This window comes from Bubalus kerabau, chromosome 1 (assembly GCF_029407905.1).
Source record: "Bubalus kerabau isolate K-KA32 ecotype Philippines breed swamp buffalo chromosome 1, PCC_UOA_SB_1v2, whole genome shotgun sequence".
In the NCBI taxonomy this organism is placed as follows: domain Eukaryota; kingdom Metazoa; phylum Chordata; class Mammalia; order Artiodactyla; family Bovidae; genus Bubalus; species Bubalus kerabau.
This window is the reverse complement of record NC_073624.1, coordinates 80627296-80649197: the sequence shown is the minus strand read 5'-3', so window position 1 is coordinate 80649197 and position 21902 is coordinate 80627296. Positions and strand designations below refer to the sequence as shown.

At 35.2% G+C, this 21902-nt stretch overlaps 1 protein-coding gene across 6 annotated transcripts in view; it reads left to right on the top strand.

Moving 5' to 3' along the window:
- KIF21A (kinesin family member 21A) overlaps positions 1 to 21902 on the top strand; it is a 187417-nt gene that overhangs the window by 98315 nt on the left and 67200 nt on the right. For all 6 annotated transcript variants that reach the window (XM_055580593.1, XM_055580585.1, XM_055580576.1 and 3 more), the window contains exons 2-7: positions 14760 to 14982; positions 15113 to 15295; positions 16913 to 17062; positions 18201 to 18335; positions 18805 to 18972; positions 20793 to 20908. In XM_055580593.1, coding sequence (XP_055436568.1) covers positions 14760 to 14982; positions 15113 to 15295; positions 16913 to 17062; positions 18201 to 18335; positions 18805 to 18972; positions 20793 to 20908 — 975 coding nt within the window. The remainder of the gene's footprint in view (positions 1 to 14759; positions 14983 to 15112; positions 15296 to 16912; positions 17063 to 18200; positions 18336 to 18804; positions 18973 to 20792; positions 20909 to 21902) is intronic.

Genomic DNA, 21902 nt, shown 5'->3' with positions numbered 1-21902 from the left:
TATCCCATTTCCCCTTCCCTGTATTCCCAGTGGATGCCTCCTTAGCCCATTGCTTTCACATAGTTGATTCCTCATTCTTAAAGTGTCTAATCAAATATCACATTTTCTGAGAAAGAACTTTCTGACCGTGGCAGAGAGACTCTAAGGTGACATTCAGTGATCCTTGCCTGGATCATTGGATCAACAGTAAAGGGATGGTGGTCTTGTTGTTCTGAAATCTCCTCTGCTTCAGTGTGGGCATAATCTGTGACTTGCTTCTAATCAGTAGAATTTGTCAAGAGTGATGAGAAGTAACTCCCATAATTGCATTATGTTATATAAGACAGCTTCAGACTGGAGCAAGAACTTTTTCTTGGTAGTTTTGAAGCCATAAGATGTCATGTTCTAAGAAGGTCATACAGCTAGAACCTGACAGTGGAATGTGGGAGTTGAAAGCTCCTCATGTGGCAGCAGGGGAAAAAGAACCTTAGTCCTACAACTGCAAGCAAATGAATTTTTTCACCAACTTAAATGCACTTGGAAGAGAATCCTGAAACTCTAAGAATGCTGCCCAGCTGATGGCTTGATTTGAGCCTGATGAGACTTTGACCAGAGGTCTCAGCCTGAATTTCTTATCTATAGAAAATGTGAGATAATATATCTGGATTGTCTTAGGCCCTAAGCTAATAGAAATTTGATACATAGCAATAGAAAATGAATTTAGATGTTAGGAATCCAGTGTTGTTTGTGGGGAAAAAACCCACATTCCACATCCTACCTCCCTTCCTCCTGGTTGTGTCTGTCCATGTTTGGGGTAGTCTTGTCCAACAAGAGTGGAGTGGGGAATGCAATCCAAAATCAGGTTTATAAACTTCAACTTCTGTCAACTTCTGTTGAGCTTTCTTGTCTGAACACATCCTGTGAACCACTGATTATACTGCTATAGTGTGAGGAAGCTTAACTGCAATGACTAGAAACCAAAGTTACTAAGAATGGCACTTTAGTAAAGTTCTGTCTAGTATATCTCTACATGTAATATAAGATAGCTATAAAATAATAGATCTAATACTCATTATTAGGCTTTATTTTAAGTGGAAAACACTATTAGCAAAAAAGCAGGTTTCTGTTTTTGTATGTGAAGTATAGTTAGCTAGTTGGCATACAATAGAATACTAGTTTCAGATGAACAGCATACTGATTCAACATTTGAATGCATTATAAAATGATCACTATGATAAGCCTAGTTTGTTTGTCCTCAAACAAAGTTATTATAGTATTATTGACTATATTTTTTATGTTGTATACCCTTGTGATTTATTTATTTTATAATTGTAAGTTTGTTCCTCTTAATACCCTTCATCTATTTTGCCCAGTCTCACTCTCCCTTCTGTCTGACAACTGCCAGTTTATTCCCTGTATCTATGAATATCTTTTCATTTTGTTTTCTTTGTTTAGATACCACATATATGTGAGATCATATGGAATTTATCCTTTTCTGTCCAATTTATTTCACTTCACATAATGCCCTCTAGATCCATCCATGTTGTTGCAGATGGCAAGATTTTATTCTTTTTTATGGCTAAAGAATTTTTTTTTCTTTTAGGTGATTTCTAGTCACATACCATTGTGTCTGGAAAAGACACTTGATATGATTTCAGTCTTCTTAAAGTTATTGAGACTTGTTTTGTGGCCTAGCTTGAGAGCTATCCTGGATATTGCTCAATATGCTCTTGAAAAGAATGTATTCTGATGTTTTAGGATGAAATATTTTTTGTATATCTATTAATTCCCAGGCTGATCTAATGTGAAATTTAAGGCCAGTGTTTCCTTGTTGATTTTCTGTCTGGGTGATGTGTTCATTGATGTAAGTGGGGTGCTGAAGTCCCCTACTTTTTTGTGTTACTGTGAATTTCCACTTTATACTTGTTAACATTTGTTGTATGTAGTTAGGTGTTCCTATGTTGAGTGCATATGTATTTGTCATTGTTATATCTTTTAGTTGGATTGATACCTTTATTTTATAATATCCTTGTCTCTTAAAGTCTGATATCAGTGTTGCTACCTTCATTTTCTTTTGATTTATATTTGTGTGGGATACCTTTTTCTATCCCCTCACTTTCAGTTTCTGTGTGCCTTTATATCTGAAGTGAGTCTTTTGTAGGCAGCATATAATAGGTCTTTTTTTTAAAAAATCAAATTAGCCATTCTGTCTCTTGATTGGAGCATTTAGTCCCCTTACATATAAAGTAATTATTACTAGATATGTTACTTATTGACACTTTTAAACTTGTTTTCTGATTATTTTTGTAGTTATCCTCTGTTCCTTTCCTCTTCTTTTGCTCTTTTCCCCTGTGATTTGATGGCTGCCTTTAGAGTTTTGTTTAGATTTTTTTCTCTTTATTTTGTGTATCTTTATAGGTTTTTAATTTGTGGTTACCCTATATATTACAACCTATGTATATAGTTGTCTATTTTAAGTTGATAATCTCTTAGTTTGACACATTATAACAGGTCTTCATTTTTACTATCCCCTGCCCATTTCAACATTTTATGTTTTTGACATCATACTTTATATCTTTTTGTTTTGTGAATCCCTTAACTACTGATTGTAGGTATTAATGATTTTACTTTTCAAGGTAGTACTTTTACTTCTTTTGTCTTTTAGCCTTCCTACTAGCTTTATGTTTGCCTTTACCATTAGATTTTTCCTTTCATAACTGCTTTATTTCTAGTTGTGACTTTTTCTACTTAGAGATGTTTCTTCAATATTTCTTATAAGACCAGTTTATTGTTAACACAGTCTTACATTTTTGCTTGTCTGTAAAATCTTTATCTTCTTCAATTTTGGATGATAATCTTGTCAGGTAGAATATTCTTATAATCTTGGTTGTATGTTTTTTTCTTTCATCACTTTGAATATATTGGGCCATTCTCTCCTGGCCTGAAAAATTTCTGCTGAAAATTCAAGTATCATATAAGAATTTCCTTGTTTATAATGACTTGCTTTTTCTTATTGTTTTGCAGATTCTCTGTTTATCTTTAATTTTTGCCATTTACTTGTATCTTGGTGTGGACTTCTTTGGGTCCATCATGTTTAGGACTCTGTGCTTCCTGGACCTGAATGTACGTTTCTTTCCCCAAGTCAGGAAAGTTTTCACCTATTATTTCTTCAAATAGAAATTTTCTACCCCTTTTTCTTTCTTCTCCTTCTGGGACCTTAATAATGCAAATGTTAGTATTCTTGAAGCTGTCACAGAGGTTCCTTAAAGTGTCCCTAATTTTTAAAGTCCCCCTTTTTACCCTTTTAGCTTTGCTAACTTTCACTACTGTGTCTTCAAGATTGTTGATCTGGTGTGTGTGTGTGTGTGTTTTAAGAATCAAATGGGAGACATTTGTTTCCCTACATTACAGCTTATTTTCAATATGTAATATAATAGATTTAATAAGGAACCTCTAGCATAACCACACTTAATGACATTCTTGACCCAGTGATTTTCTCAAAAAATAGGCAAAGAATTTAAATATTGTCCAATTTGGAAACTACTTGGTATGCCAAGGTCATGTAATATACTATTGTTTCCCACTAGTGTATTTTTCACTTCAGTTATTATATTCATCAGCTCTGATTGCTTCTTTTTTATATTTTCTAACTCTTTGCTGAAATTCTCACTGTGATCATCTGTTTCACCTTTTCTTCTCTCTAGTTCAGTGATCATCTTTATGATCATTATCTTGAACTCTTTCTCAGGTAGATTGCTTATCTCTATTTTGTTTAGTTCTTTTTCTGAGATCCTATCCTGTTCCTTCATTTTAACATATTCCTCTGCCTCCTCATTTTTTTCTATTTTCTGTAAGTTTTTTTCTGTGTATTAAGCAGGTTGGTTATGTTGCCTGAGCTAAGAGTAGTATATGTACTATGCTTTAAGTATTTTAATTGAAAATCAGAGAAGGCAATGGCACCCCACTCCGGTACTCTTGCCTGGCAAATCCCATGGACGGAGGAGCTTGGTAGGCTGCAGTCCATGGGGTCGCGAAGAGTCAGACACGACTGAGCGACTTCACTTTCACCTTTCACTTTCATGCATTGGAGAAGGAAATGGCAACCCACTCCAGTGTTCTTGCCTGGAGAATCCCAGGGATGGCAGAGCCTGGCGGGCTGCCATCTATGGGGTCACACAGAGTCGGACACGACTGAAGTGACTTAGTTAGCAGCATGTGTCTGAGCATATATTTTGGTGTTCCTAAGTAAGAAAAAAACTTGAGTCAGCTGGACCACAGAGAGATGAGGCAATAGGATACATAGCTAATCATACAGGTTAGGATAAGATTTCAGAGCAATTTAAAAAAGTGATTCATCATTAATATATTAAAAAGTATGTTCTTCTCACCATCTCTGTTATTCACAGAAGTGTATACTTCCTAATCCCTGGTACACACTGTTGTTCTTTATTGTTCTTAGGCTTTTTTCAAAATTAATCTCTTTAGTGGAATTACTGAGGTGTCGTCTTTCGTGAACGTCTTGAAGAAATATGTTTCTTCCCATCAACCATCATTGTAATTAAAGATCCACTTAGGGGAAGATTTTTGTGGATTTGTGTTACTTATGATTAAGGCACTGCCTGTTCTTTTAGGAAAATAAGTCAGCAAGGCCACAAATGTTGTAGCAAGTTCCTCTTGTGTGTCAGAATGTCTCTTCTAGAATAGAAGGTAGAGGGTTAAAGTAGTGAAAATTCTTGGTGGTGTCTACTAACTGGAATGAACTAGGTGAGAATCAAACAAGGGACAAAAAGTTCAGTCCCTTAGTTGTGGTGACAGCATGCCCTAATGCCCTAACTTTTAAGAAATAGAATGGAGGAAACTAGTAGCATATAATTCACATTAAGGTACCACATTGAATACTAATAAGTATTGTTCACTAATAATGATCATCTACTGAGCAATGAGATTTAAAAAAAGGCAAAAGATCTGTTCAGGGAACAGATTTATTGGTGTCCTGTAAGAAGAACGAAGGTGTTCACAAGGTGCCAAATGGGCTAGTTACAGATAGCTGCAAGTAAAAGAGCCACACAAAATAGGAATCAGGTCAGATTATTGGTAAACTAGACAACTACCAAAATCACATGGGGATGAGATCAGAATAACTCAAGCAAAAAAAGAAGGGACAGTTTATAAAGACATTGAGGTAATGGAAAATTCTGTCATGATTATGAAACAGTAGATTAAGCACCATGGCGTTTTGTAAGAGGACAAGAGATTAGCAATGGCCTATGGCAAAAAGCATGACATTTTGTGTTTTATTCCTTTTCTATTTGTAGGGAAAAATGAAAATAACTTGACCCACATGCTGCAACTAAGATCCAATGCTGCCAAATAAATAAAATAAAAAATTTAAAAAGACCTGTACAGAGTCTGGGATTTTATCCTATTTACACGTAAACAAGCTAGTCTTTTCACTGCTTCATATGTCATGGCAGACGATAAGAGGATTCCTGAGTTGGAGACAAAGAATTTTTATTATTCACAACATGCTAAGCATCATGACTTTCCTAGTGATTGGAACTGATTCCCCATCCCTGAACCCCTAATCCAAAAGAGGCAATGCAGGATGGATGCTGTGCAAACAGTGGGATATCAAGAAACAGCAACCTCTCATCACAAGGAAAAAACATATATTTCTATTTCTTTAATATGTGTATCTTTAGTACCTATAATGAGATGATGAAAGTTCACTGAACCATTGTGGTAAACATTTCATGGTATATGTAAGTCAAATCATTATACTGTATACCTTAAATTTATATACAATGTATGTGTTCAGTGTGTCCAACTCTTTGCAACTCCATGTACTGTAGCCCACCAGGCTCCTCTGTCCATGGGATTTTCCAGGCAAGGCTACTGGAGTGGGTTGCCATTTCCTCCTCCAGGGGCTCTTCCCAACCTAGGGATTGAACTGGCATCTTTTGCATCTCCTGCATTGACAGGCAGATTCTTTACCATTAGCACCACCTGGAAACTCTCAGATACAATGCTGTATATCAGTTACCGTGCTTCCCAGGTGGCACTAGTGGTAAAGAACCTGCCTACCAATGCAGAAGGCATAAGAGAAACAGGTTCAATCCCTGGGAGAAAGGCATGGCAACCCCTTCCAGTATTCATGCCTGGAGAATCCCATGGACAGAGGAGCTTGGCTGGCTGCAGTCCATAAGGTCGCAAAGAGTTGGACACAACTGAAGCAACTTGCATGTCAATTGTATCTCAATGAAATAGGAAGGAAAAGAAACACTGAACTTGGGAATTCACTGTTTTTATTATTTATTCATTGTTTCCATTGTTTTGCTGAAGCAAGCCAACTCTTTGTCAGGAGGAAGACATTATCCCTAAAGGTTGCTTGCTGCAAATGCAACCTTGACAAGTGATCCATGAGAAGAGCTGCTAGGATTTTGCATTCTTGGCATATTGAGCAAGAATTTTCAGGGATTTAAGAGGGAGCGGACATATGTATACTTATGACTGATTTATGTTGTTGTATGGAGAAACCAGCACAACATTGTAAAGCAACTATCCCTCAATTAAAAATTAAAAAAAGAGAATGTGTAGATATGCTAAGGTCTCATGATAGGATGCTTCTTCCAAGAATATGTTGTAGAATTAGACCTTAAATATTACTGGGCTTCCCTGGTGGCTCAGATGGTAAAGAATCTGCCTGCAATGTGGGAGACCCAGGTTTGATCCCTGGATCAGAAAGATCCAGTGGAGAAAGGAGAGGCTACCCACTCCATTATTCTTGCCTGGAGAATGCAGTGGGCAGAGAAGCCTGGCAGGCTACAATCCATGTGGCCACAAAAAATCAAATGTGACTGAGCCCATTGTGTGCAATTCTGCCAAATATGCTTGTCTTATTTTTCGGTCTTATCTAAGACATCTTGAACTAGTCCTCTTAGCTTATTTGATAAATCCAGTTATGATTATTATTTGGGCAGAGAACAGAAAACAAGGCCCAATTTAAGGAAACTTACTGGTCTTATTCTCAGATTCTCTTCTAGTCTTCACTAGATACTGCCACTGCAAAGAGCCATCATAATGTTTTTATGAAGGAAGTTCTTTTTCCCTATGGCCACAGTAGTAATTGCTATAAAAACTGGAGAGAATAATAGGAACTATAAAGAATATGGAATGAGTAATGTGACTAATGGTGGATATAAGGTGTGGCAGAAGAAAATGGTTGTTTGTTGATACCTTTTAAAGTCAGCATTTTGCTTTTCATAAGGGAATAATTAAAGTAGAACTTGAAGTTAGAACTTCAGGAGTATTAAATACAGGCTCCTATATTCATCTTATAGATTAGAAAAATTTTTTTTTTTTAGTCAAAAGGATTTTATTATACAATTGTGAAGCTGATTATAAAATTCACAGCCAACTGCAAAATTCTAATAACAGCCAACACATATTCTTAAAAGAGAAAAATAATAAGAAATTGTACTACTAGATAACAGGATTTATTATGGAATCAAATAGATAGCCCAGAAATGGATCCATATGTAACTGGACACTTGATTTATTCCACTGCAGATTAATGGAGAAATGACTGACTTTTCTATAAATAGATCTAAGATATTTACTATCCTTAAGAGAAAAAAAAGGATTTCCTTATATCATACCAAGAACCAAAGAAATAAATGTGAAAGACAAAAATATAAAACTTTTAAAAGATAATATATAACAACATCTTTCTGAGCTTAGAATCATAATACTTGAAGAAATTTAAATATTAAAGAGAATAGAGATTTTTACTGAGTTAAAAATTACCCGTCAATCAAAAATTATATAAAGACACTGAAAGACAAAAGAGATACTTGGAGAACATATATGCCATAAATATAGTACTATCAAAATATTTGCCACTAGAATATATAATATATATTTATATAATAAAATTTTAATAAATAAGAGAAAGGCAAACAACCTGAAAGAAAAATGAAAACATAACATGAAAAATGGTTGTAGAAATTAAAATACAAATGTCTTAAACTTAAAGATAACTGTTCAACTACATACATAAATTTGTTAAATGTTAAACTCAAGATCAAGTTTCTAGTAACAGAGTAGAGTGATGGGGAAAAAGTTAAGTTACTGTGATAATCACATGCCCAGTATTGAAATATTCCTCCCCTGTAACTAGAACAGTTTATAGGAGTCAGTCAATCAACATTTGTTAAATTAATTTTATGATTGAATAAGATATATTCTCAGTTCTCAAATAATTCATTTGCTAGTGATCAATAAGAATTCAATTTGATATCTGTTATTCTAAAATCTCTTCCCAGTTGGCTCAGTGGTAAAGAACTTGCCTGCCGATGCAGGAGACACGGGGGATACAGGTTCAATCCCTGGGTTGGGAAGATGCCCTGGAGAAGGGAACAGCGGCCCACTCCAGTATTCTTGCCTGGAGAATCCCAAGGACAGAGGAGCCTGGCAGGCTACAGCCCATGGGGTCGCAAAGAGAGACGACTGAAGCGATTTGGCACATTCTAAAATCTTGTATAAACCGCATAGATTAATTCAAGTTTGGGAGGAAGGGGAAAGCTTTATAAATGTACTGATATTTGAGTTAGGTCTTAAAGAATTGCAAAAAAGTTGCTATGCGGAGACATAGAAGTCCAGCGTTCTTGGTAGAGAGAAAAGCATGTAGGTTGGCACAGTGACTGAAAGTATGTAGTTAGTTGATCAAAAAATGATCAGTGGCTTGATGTAGTTGAGTAGTGTAACTAGATTTGAGAGTGGGATTGTAGGCAGAATTCAGATTAGGAAAATCTTAGAATAGATACCATGCTAAATTATTGGGACACTTTGGTGGCAGGGAAAACACTGATATTTTAAGGCAACTTGGTATATGAGATACAAGAGGAAAAGATAAGTTCAGAAGGAATGTCACAAAAGCCAACTGCTAAGAAATGTGTTTGTAGAGGAGCAGAAAATGCCACCCCATTATATGCCAATTTGACATAAGAATTGTTTTGGGCTGAAGGCAATGAAAAGAAACAGATATTTGCCAAAAAGCAGGACCTAGCTTTTAAAAGATTTTCTCCCTCTGCTCTGCTCCAAGGACAGAAGTTAATTACCAGAGACTGCACCAAAGTATCCTACATAATAAAGTTTACTTAATTAGCCTTTATCTTACACTAGCTCCTACACATATTTATATGCTGACAGTTTGTTGTACAAGAAACTCAAAGTCCTTTTCCTTTTGGTTAAGATGCTATATAAATTCAAGTTGCAACCACTCTTTGATTTACTCATAACTGAATATTTCCATGTATATGCATGATACAAAAGTTAATAAATTTGTTTGTTTTTATGTTGTTAATCTGTCTTGTCAAAAAGGTCCTAGTTAGGAGAATCTAGAAGGGTAGAGGAAAAAGATTTTTTCTTCCCTACTGGTTGTGAATAGGATCAAATGTGTCAGGTAAGATGAAGACTAAAAAGGATCCATTGTATTTGGAAATAAAAAGGTCATTGGTGCCTTCTGTCTAAGCAGTTTAAATAGAGTGTGAGAACAGAAACTAAAAAGCTGCTGTTAGCTGATGGAAAGATTCAGAACATGGATACATTTGTTCATGTCCTTTTATCTTAAAACAGAATAATTGACAGCTTGTATCATATTTTGTTTCAAACCTTCAACCTTCAAAAACTAGTTATAACAAAGTACATTTATTTCAGTATGGCTCTTCACCTATTTTCCCCTCTCAGATCCCACCCTATTGGGCAATAGCCCACAAAAGATAAAATGTTCCATACCTCATGCTAAGAAACAGGGCATATTCTCTAGTGAAACTGTCACTATTTTCCATAATGGCCCCACCTTGCCTATATTCATGTCCACTGTAACATTTCAAAAAAATCCATCTCTATTAGCAAACTAATTTTAGATAGAACCCACATTGTTGTTGGTTTTTTAAATAGTGCTGTGGAGTATTAAAATATCTTAAATATTTATGACATAAGTTTTATGCATAATTGTTTTTCTTTAAGAAGCAGTTTCAAATATCAATATATCTAGCTGTTTGATTATAAACATTTAAAAAAGCCTGCAAGGCTTTTTATTATTTCTTAGTGTTGGGATTAGATAAGCATATTTAATGTTATTTTTATATAAAAAAACTAAGAAAGAAGGTATTTCAAAACATATAAAGTAATAAATATCAGATTTTAGTTTTAGTCTTATTTTTCCCAGAAGGGTGGTATATTTTGTCTATATATAACATCAAATTATAGTTTCTAAATGGAAGGTTGTTGCCATGTACATTTCAGACTCTACATTATTAAAGTAGGTTAATTGGTTTGGGTTAAGACTATCTGAGAATTCCTGAGTATAAATTTAGGGATTTGGAAAGTTTATAATCTGAATTTTCAAAAGGAAATTGAGAGGGTGAATATATCTCTGAACTTTGAAGTGTAGTCAGCTTCCAATTACCTGCTTGTGCCAGAGACCTTCCCCTTATAGATCGGAATTTCTCAGACTGCTGGAAGCTGCCATTGCCTGTTTTGGGTTGAAAAGGGTTCCACCCGTCTTTTTGGTTTTTAAAGTCACTCTCCCCACCCATGCAGATGGTATGATTGCATATTATCCATCTTTCAAATGCACTCCTCCTTGCCATTAGCAAGGATAATAAGCAGGTGAGTAGAGGTTAGGTAAATTCTGGGTGACACTGGCATTCTAAAATTGGCTGTAGTATTTGCAATTCAAATAGTGCTTATTCTTTATGTTGAAACTAAATTAAAATTATTTTAATAGCCAAATAAGATGGCCTGTGGTCATAGTCATTTACTTAAAATTAATGAGGCACTGATTTCAAACAGTAGCCTAGTGCTGATTTTCATTTAGATGTTTTTATGTTTATCTGTTATATTACATGGAGATTATTAAATTTCACAGTGCAGCTATAAATCAGTGAGAGAGCAGAATTTGGGGATAAATGGGGTAGCTCTTAGGAGACACAGCCTCGGCTCAGATATGACTTTATGGTGGAATGCAGAATTAGGTGAGTGCTTCTGAAAGAAGTGAAATCTAAACAGAGATTGCAAACAAGATGTTCAGGCTGGAAAAGGAGTTGGGAATTGAAAAGGAAGAATGTCCAGGAGAGAAAATCATATTTGAAAGCATAGATGCTAGAAGGAGCATAATTTGTTAGTAAAACTAGCTAAAAATAAACCGTCACCACAATTACCATCACTAACCAAACTAACCAAAGTCCTTTGATGGGAAGATTAACCGTGGCAAGAGGAGACTGCAGAGTGACTTAAGGGTATATTAGAGGGTCTTGGCTGGATGGCATCACCAACTCGATGGACATGAGTTTGAGTGAACTCCGGGAGTTGGTGATGGACAGGGAGGCCTGGCGTGCTTTGATTCATGGGGTCGCAAAGAGTTGGACACGACTGAGCGACTGAACTGAAATGAGAGGGTCTTTGGGCTTCCTAGATGGGGCTAGTGGTAAAAAAAAAAAAAAAAAAAAAAAAACCCGCCTGCAAATGCAGGAGACATAAGAGATGTGGGTTCGATCCCTGGGTCTGGAAGATCCCCTGGAGGAGGACATGGCATCCCACTCCAATATTCTTGCCTGGAGAATCCTATGGACAGAGTAGCCTGGTGTGCTGTAGTCCACACGGTTGCAAAGAGTCGGACACAACTGAAGCAACTTAGCACGCACACAAAGAGTTTTAGGCAAGGCAGTGATCAACCATATTTTACAAATATCATATCAACTTCATATTTTACAAATATATCAACTTCATATTTTATAAATATCGGTACCAATCTGTGGAACAGATTGATAGGGGGCAAAATTTGACACAGGATCTCTGGTGAGAAGACTTTTGCAATAATCCAAGTAAGAGATAATGGTGGCTTGATTAGGTGAGGAAGGGAAGAAAATGGGTGAGCTATTTCTGAGATAATTAATAGTTCTTAGAGATAGGTTAGATAGATAGATAGATAGATAGAATAGGGAGTAATTGAAGTTGACTCTTCCAACTGGCTAACAGACAGGATGGTGATTCTTCCAAGGAGGATGGTGGATTTGTTTTTCTCCTCTTGACTCTCCTGAGGAGGATTGTATTTATCATTTTTATCCCCATGAATGGATGGAGTGTGACAGGAAAAGGGGAGTTTGGAAAAAGGGAATATTAACTTTGAGAAAGACAACTCATCATGAAAATGTGGAACCAGAAAGTCAAAGCTGCTTACTACAATGTAAGCTGTAATAAGTTTTTATAGTCTATTTTTATAGTCCATGGATATAGTTTCTTGTAAGAAACATTTGTTTTATTTCTTATAATATAATTTTATAATAGTATATAAATATTATTAGTCAGTGTTCTTCAGACAAATAATGTTAGATCTGAAGGGAATCTTGAAAATGATAGTTTCTGTCAACTGGTGAGGAAATTGGAGCTCAAAGAGAAGACCACATGAGTGGTCACCTATAGAGTGAGAGAAGTATTAGAATCCAAGTCTCCTATGGACCACTTCATTACTCTTTCCACAGTACCTAGCCAGCTCCCCATTGATTATTGCATGCTATTGAAACAAATCATGAAGTTGAAGACTTTATGGAAGAAAAACATCATTATTACAGAAGAAGGGGAAATTGCATAAATAAATAAGATTCTTTACTTAACACTTTTATGCTAGAACAGAATTCTGTTTAAGATAACCAGGGTTACAGAAATTCAGTCCCTTCTCAGTATTGCCAAGGATTAAAACTCAGATGATCTAGACTTAGACTTGGCTTTATTTCTAACAAATAGATGAACTCATTCCACTTTTATAGATCTCTATTTCTGAAAATGAGGTTTCTTTAAAATCCTTTCTATTTTCTGTCTGTATCATTTTATATTTTCTATTACTGGTTGCCTTTACTTTCTTCCTCAAATTGCTTCTCTTTCTCCATGGCAAATAGGAACCTCTTAAAAACCCAAGTAGAATAAATCAGTGACATATATGTCCTGATGGTCCTGTTTATGGAGTGAATAAAACAGGGCCAGATTTTGCTCTGTTCTGTTAGTATCATATGCCTTTACTTTCTTCCTCAAATTGCTTCTCTTTCTCCATGGCAAATAGGAACCTCTTAAAAACCCAAGTAGAATAAATCAGTGACATATATGTCCTGATAGTCCTGTTTATGGAGTAAATAAAACAGGGCCAGATTTTGCTCTGTTCTTTTAGTATCATATCACCATATTTACTTTCCTTCTTTGAAAAATAGGCCTTGAAATCAGGATGCTAATGCATAAGAGGAAGGTCCTAGAATCTGAAGTATGAGAGTTGGGTGTAGGTCAAGTATAATGCTGTGATGTAAATGATGATTCAATAGTTTTGAAGAGAAAATATTTAGAACTTTTTTGTGTTTTTATTTTTAAATTCTTTTCAAAATTCTGCTTTTGTGTATATCATATAACAAATCAATATGGTACGTGCATATATTTATAAGTGAATATACAATGTGGGATTATATATTCTGGGGTTATGCTTAAATATGTTAAGCTAACAAAAGGTTATGGTCAAATAAGTTTGGGAACCATTATTGAAGAGTTTGCAAAAAATGGTGAGTCATGGGTATCGAAATAAATGCTATGTTCTCAATTTCTCACTTTTGGATATCATCCTCTTTGGAAATAAAGAAAAGAAATCTAAAACGAAGATAACAATAAATAGCACTTTGGTAGTTGAACTTACTTAACTGAGTCTTTACTTCTTACGGAGTTGAGAAAAGATATTCACTCACAAAAGTGGCAGAAAGTGAAGAGGAACTAAAAGCCTCTTGATGAAAGTGAAAGTGGAGAGTGAAAAAGTTGGCTTAAAGCTCAACATTCAGAAAACGAAGATCATGGCATCTGGTCCCATCACTTCATGGGACATAGATGTGGAAACAGTGGAAACAGTGTCAGACTTTATTTTTCTGGGCTCCAAAATCACTGCAGATGGTGACTGCAGCCAGGAAATTAAAAGACGCTTACTCCTTGGAAGGAAAGTTATGACCAACCTAGATAGCATATTCAAAAGCAGAGACACTACTTTGCCAACAAAGGTCCGTCTAGTCAAGGCTATGGTTTTTCCAGTGGTCATGTATGGATGTGAGAGTTGGACTGTGAAGAAGGCTGAGTGCCAAAGAATTGATGCTTTTGAACTGTGGTGTTGGAGAAGACTCTTGAGAGTCCCTTGGACTGCAAGGACATCCAACCAGTCCATTCTGAAGGAGATCAGCCCTGGGATTTCTTTGGAAGGAATGATGCTAAAGCTGAAACTCCAGTACTTTGGCTACCTCATGCAAACAGTTGACTCATTGAAAAAGACTCTGATGCTGGGAGGGATTGGGGGCAGGAGGAGAAGGGGATGACAGAGGATGAGATGGCTGGATGGCATCACTGACTCGATGGATGTGAGTCTGAGTGAACTCCGGGAGTTGGTGATGGACAGGGAGGCCTGGCATGCTGTGATTCATGGGGTCGCAAAGAGTCAGACATGACTGAGTGACTGAACTGAACTGATTCTTAGTCATGATTTTTTTGGATTAAGTAACTCATATTGAAATTAACTCAGTATTATTTAAGTTAAACTTTTCAGCTCAAGGTGTAAATACTAGATTACATTTGTGATTTAAAAAGATTTGGAAAAAAAAAATAAATAAAAAGATTTGGCTAGGATTTTCAAAATCCTACTTCTTCAGTTTTTTTCCATTTATTGTATCTTATTTTATTTCTTCCTGTTTTTTACCTCGCAGAATAAGACCACAGCTTGCCAAAGAAAGGATTGAAGGATGCCATATTTGTACATCTGTAACACCTGGAGAACCTCAAGTCTTCCTAGGCAAAGATAAAGCTTTCACTTTTGATTATGTGTTTGACATTGACTCCCAGCAAGAGCAGATCTACACTCAATGCATAGAAAAACTAATTGAGGGCTGTTTTGAAGGATATAATGCTACAGTTTTTGCCTATGGACAAGTAAGTATCAAATTATTTTCATAGAAGCTGTAACTTTTCAGAAGTGTTAGTTCAGTTCCACTTTCATTTTTGTTGCTTGGGATTAAGTTATTAAGATCTAGCATCCATTTTTCTCCATTCTTTTATTCAGACTGGAGCTGGCAAAACATACACAATGGGAACAGGATTTGATGTTAACATCATTGAGGAAGAACAGGGTATTATTTCTCGTGCTGTTAAACATCTTTTCAAGAATATTGAAGAAAAAAAACACACTTCCATTAAAAATGGACTTCCTCCTCCAGATTTTAAAGTGAATGCCCAGTTCTTAGAGGTAATGGTTTAACTGTGTCATTAGTTTCCTTTAAATCTTATTCTTAAGACCATAGCCCTATGACTTTATAGTCCAGCTTCCATTTTAGTGCTTGGCGTATGGTATCCAATAAATGTTGTTTGAGTAAATTAACATAGGCACTAATAACAAGAGATAATAGGTAATAAGTATTCCTTATTTACTGGCATTTAAGATTATAGATATTTGACCAGCATCCATAGAGTAAAACAATTAATATTGTTTATTTCAGATTTTTTTTTCTTTTCTGAGAATTACTTTCGTAATGTAGTTAGGTTCACAAAGTGCTGGGAATTCAGTAACTAAGACCAAAAGAGAGGGAGAGAATATGAGGAAAATACAACTGATGCTGCAACACTAGTCTGGCTGCAAAAGCTGGTATTACTACACGGATATGCAGATATTTTAATGAAGTATCTAAAGATTAGGGCAGGTTTGGATTAATTTAGGACTCCAGTACTCTTGCCTGGAAAATCCCATGGACAGAGGAGCCTGGTAGGCTGCAGTCCATGGGGTCGCTAAGAGTCGGACACGACTGAGCGACTTCACTTTCACTTTTCACTTTCATGCATTGAAGGAGGAAATGGCAACCCACTCCAGTGTTCTTGCCTAGAGAATCCCAGGGACGGCGGGGCCTGGTGGGCTGCCGTCTATGGGGTCGCAGAGAGTCGGACATGACTGAAGCGACTTAACAGCAGCAGGCTGGTAGGAAGGTCATGCTAGTAAGAAGACATTTAAGATTTGAGCAGTATTGCAATTGCGTGGACAGTGCCATTACAATTCTGTATGCTTGGGCCAACTAGCGTTCTAGTCTGATTGTAGTCTACATCACCTAAGCAAATCATTTTGACAAATGATGAAACATTTTATTCAGCATTATATAGCACAAAATAGAAAACAATTCAAATTAACATCAGTTATCTTACTGCTAGTTTTAATGGACATTCCAATTTAATAAAAACCAAGAAGAATATAATTATGTGTTTCTACCAGAAGAAAGGTAACTAATGATGGAAAAAGATAAGAAACAGTGTTCTTTTATCTTCCCTTTCACCCTGTAAGTGTTATTAGGTATTGTGACTTTAAGCATATTGATAGGAAAATTGGTGTATACATCCTCATAAAGTGGTAGCACAATCTCATCAGAGTCTATTGATATATTGCTCATATTGCAAAAATACTAAGTATTAATTTTTAGATACATTAAGAAGGGCTGTAGGGCCAAAGAAAATATACTTTTAGTTCAAACACTAAAAATTCTTAAAACCTTCCCTAAACTTTCAAGCTTAGGATTTGTCTACATTTGATACATATTTTTTTATAATTTACTTGTATTTATAAATATTTATCTCTTGCAGAGGGCTAGTGGATCATTTTATCTAGTCCTTAACTCATTAGTCATAATTAAGTCTTTTACTCTTCTTACCCTTCTAAAGAAATCTGACATTTATTTTTATTTGTGGTCATTTTTATGTGTTATTTTGAATAAATATGTCATTTAGAAGAACTTTTAAGGTATATTTCAAAGATAACATGCAATATGTGTTATTACAGCCATGAGGCACTTTTGGCTAACGTTAAACTTACTTCTTTTGATAGCTATATAATGAAGAGGTTCTTGACTTATTTGATACTACTCGTGATATTGATGCAAAAACTAAAAAATCAAATATAAGGATTCATGAAGATTCAGCTGGAGGAATTTATACTGTGGGCGTCACAACACGTACAGTGAATACAGAATCCGAGGTGACATTTATGTTATAGTTAAAATAGAGCATGTTTGCGGGAATTCCCTGGTGGTGCATGGGTTAGGGCTCTGCACTCCCAATGCAGAAGGCATGGGTTCCATCCCTGCAAGCTTTGAGGCACAGCTAAAGGAAAAAATTAGAGCACATTTGGCTTTATTTAACAGCTTTGCTGCTCACCATATGAAATTTGTATCCTAAAGAGTAGCATTGAATTAAAATTTTATCTTCATCATTTTTTCCAGGATTTTATTATTAAAAATGTCACAGTTGTGATAAAGTCAGTGCATTTATCATAACAACTAAAGAATGTAAAGCATTGTATGTATAGTTTTCTTTCACACCTAGAAAAAGAGGGTTAGATAATTTAGAGTGAAGGATGAGACCACAGTCCTTTGTGCTTTTTGCTATAACACATGGAGGCTGTGGGGCTTCCCTGGTGGCTCAGTGGTAAAGAATCTACCTGCAATGCAAGAGATGCGGATTCAGTCCCTGGGTTGGGAAGATCCCCTGGAGAAGGAAATGGCAACCAGCTCCAGTATTCTTGTTTGGGAAATTCCGTGGACAGAGGAGCAGCCTGGCAGGCTACAGTTCATGGTCGCAGAAGAGTCAGACATGACAGTGACTAAACAACAACATCATGTAGTCCTGTATTATGGCTCCTAAAGAGAGACTGTTAAGAAAACTACACTGGGGAGTTCTGCGGCAGTCCAGTGTTTCGGACTCAGTGCTTTCGGTACCTTGGCCCTGAGTTCACTTCCTGGTGGGCAACAAAGATCTGCAAGTCACATGGAGTGTTCAAAAAGAAAAAAAGTTACAAATAAGAAAATACAGAAGAGCCTGAGTAATTCCAGTTATTGCTTAGTTTGTTCCAAAGTGTTCTATTCTAATAGTTTTGATAGAAGCTGCAGACATCCGCAAATGGCAAACAGTGGAATCTCAGTGTTTTCTCCTATTTACAAAAACAAACACTATTATACTTTCTGGTCAAAAAGTGCCTGTAAATAAAATAATAGAGCAGTCTACCTCTTGTACATCTTTTAATATGATGAATTTTAGCCAGTAGCTCAGACTTATGATTATGTAGATTTAGTTTAAGTATTGTTCAAGTAAAACCCCTCTTTCTTTCCCTTTTCTAGATGATGCAGTGTTTGAAGCTGGGTGCTTTATCTCGGACAACTGCTAGTACCCAAATGAATGTTCAGAGCTCTCGTTCACATGCCATTTTTACCATTCACTTGTGTCAAACCAGAATGTGTCCCCAAATAGATTCTGTGAGTTAGTTCTAATGTCTTAAAATTTCAGATTTCATTTCTATAAAATCACATGAGTGTTAAGAGAATATTTGTGTCAAATTTAGTTTGTTTAATCATTCCTTTTCCTAATGAGATGTCCCTGGATTTATTTAAGCTAAAGCTGGCCAGCCGTATAAAATTTTGAAATTAAAAATTGACTGTATGTCTGCAGTAGCCAGAAAGTATGGTGATGGATTAGTTACTTGAGACCCTTCGTTTTTGAGGGCTCTATGCTACAAATTTCTCTTCAATATAAGCAAAGCCTCAGTTGATAGCTCTCTTTGATCTAACTTTGTCTAAGCTTCTAGTTGCAACAGGCATTTGTGTGCTTATATTTATTTGACTACAGGCCTATACTTGGCTATATGAATAATGAAGGCAAGATGGGGTTGAAGGATATTTAGTGTCACATTAATAAGGTATTTTCAATTATTTTCCTCAATTACAGGAAAGTGCAACTGATAATAAAGTGATTTCTGAATCATCACAGATGAATGAATTTGAAACTCTGACTGCAAAGTTCCATTTTGTTGATCTGGCAGGTTCAGAAAGACTAAAGCGTACTGGAGCTACAGGCGAGAGAGCAAAAGAAGGCATTTCCATCAACTGTGGACTTGTAAGACTAAGACTTTGTGCTGGGAATATATCAGAGTTATTTTATTATCCTTTTCCATTTTATAATATATAATACCCAAGTGAAATCCTTCATACACTGAGCCGAGAAATGAAAGTTACTGTAAACTTATAGTAATGCATTGAATTTTGATGTCAGGCTGTCAACTTTTTTCTCCTTTTCACATTGTAAGTTTTCTTCAAGTGTGAAAAATTAATTGGATTAAGTTTTATGATGTGTGTATAAGATATGTATATATATAATAGAAATGATTTTTAAATTCTCAAATTTAAAAATATACTCAATATTAAATATTATATGGGATGACCTTTAAAGTAGTTTTATGCTAAGATTTTTATGACAGACTTTATTTTGGAAATTATAATAACATGTTATTTAATAACAATTATTTCAAAATGATAACTTTTCTCATTTTAGGAATTAACTTTAAAACCCTGTTTTTGATTGATTGGAAAACATCTTGTGTTGGAGTTAGCCTAAAGTTTCTATTATCTGAAAGAAAATGTTTTGAACCAAATTTTTATGTAATCTTTTTTCTTATTGATTTCATTATAAAAGTGGTTCTTTGTTCCTGCTTAAAAGTAATGGCATTGTAAATTTCTGTGATGCTGACAGCATCAGAACAGGTGTTTTCTGCTTTGCCTCTCTCCCTTTCTTCCTAGAGCAGGGAATCCAAGCATATGGTCCTTTTTTTTGGTCATTGCCCAATATTTGCTGTTACATGATTATAACTCTTCTGTGGGGGAATTATCAACTGAGACTGATTAGAGAGAGCCAGTCTTCCCAACCATGCATCCTGATGCTTCTACCATACGGTTGAATATTGTGGTCAGAGGAGTGAGTGAGCAGGATCCTGGACTTTGTGTATTGTTTTGAATTTCTTAAGACATAAAATCATGGTATGGTATTTACATTTGTGCTATTTGGAAAAGACAAAAGCCATTGCTCAGTTTTCTTGTTCAGGCTATTGAAACATGTTCAGACGTGTGGTAGAGGTTCAGTGTGACCAGTGGCTAAAATTGCAGACTGTAGAAAAGGGGAACTAAGACACAGTGTGATGCTGATGCACTCTCTGCAGCATCCATTGGCTCTAACAAAAATATAGTTATAGGCGAGTATGGCAAGCATTTAGGAAAACGCTTAGGCTGTAGGTGCTAGTTCAGTGACTAGGAAAAGTAGAAGTGGGTGGCAGGAGGAGGGACTAAAGAGTTCTACAATTTGATTTAATTTCTTAAATATTGGATGCTTAGTACGTAGATTCATTGAATTTCTAAGTGCTGCTGTACTTAATAATATTTTATTCAGAGATACCATACTGATATGTTTATTGTGGTTAAAAGAAATTTTGTTTTCATATAAGGAAGCTATAGTACCAGAAACTTCCATGAAATTGTTAAACTAGCAATTTATTTCTTCATTGAGCTGAAGAGAAGAATTTGCAACATGAATTGGCAGTTTTGTAAGAGACACTTCATGATGCTCTGATAATTCTAAGAATGGTTTAGAAGTCATCAATTTGACAACTTTCCTATTTCTAAAGAAATTCTCTTCAGATGTTTTAGTATTTGTGAGTTATAGATATTTATATAGCACTAAATTTTGATTGGTGTCAGTTTTTTAGTAGTTATATAGAAAGCTTCAAGTTTACTTCTTATTTCAAAATACAAATATAAAGTAAAACCAAACAGAAGTGGTCTCAATTCTGCCATGTCTTCGTATTATTTTCTATAAGATTTCATTATTTTTAAATGTTATAATTAGTACATTTTTATCATTTTCCTCTCTCTCTTTCTACCTTTTAGTTGGCACTTGGCAATGTAATAAGTGCATTGGGAGACAAGAGCAAGAGGGCCACTCATGTTCCCTATAGAGATTCTAAGCTGACAAGACTACTACAGGATTCTCTTGGGGGCAATAGGTATGTAGAAGTGTTTATCCTCCATATTCCTGGATTTCAATTGTTCATTATTTTTAAAATGTTTGAAAAGTGATTTATAAGAATTGTTTATTATCAAATAAATTAATGAGGAACCAATAATTATTAAGTGCGTCGAGTGCATGAGTGCTTTTGCATGTCATTTCACATATTTCTTGTAACATCTCTTGAGGTAGGTATTGTTATTCCTATTTTATAGATAAGAAAATTCAGAGAGATTAAGTAATTTATTCTTAATTTATTCAGTAATTTATTCAGTCACTTGGCACATGAAATCCTTGGTATACATTCTCTCTACTATACAGAGTTTCAGTTTTGAGTGCTTGGCACATACTTGATGCTTAGAAAAATTTTGTTGAAAAATGCTATCTTCTATGAAATTAAAAAAATAAGTTAAATATTATTAATTTTTTTACAAGTCTCCTAAAAATTAAACATTTTTTTACATTTTTAGAAAACTTTAAAAATATTAATTGAATGAAATATAGGGTGTTTGCTGGTTATTAACTTTTCCAGAATCGCTGATATTCCTCGTCTTCTGTACTTTGCATCATCCTGATACATTTCATTAGCTAAATGTATTCTTTGGTAATGCATTCCTCTTATAAACATCAGCATGTTGGCTTTAAAAGTGAAAACATTTTTGGCATTTAAATTCAGTCTTCACATAGTTCAACATTACATACAAACTGATCCTGTAAAACAATCCAGTAATTAAATTTGTTGATTTTCTCTTTGAACAACTATTATTCAAAGAATTTTGATAATGTTGAATTTATTTGGGCTGAGGTTGGATGGATTTGGAAATAATGTTTTGTTTTATAGAATTTAACAGTATCCTTTTTATATTGCTTGTTTTGTAATATTGGCATTGTCTTGACTCATCTCTCTTCTAGCATATCCTTTGTATTGCTTCCATTTGTCCATATTTCTTCAGTTCTATATTTTCATTCGACTTTCAATATCAATCTGAATC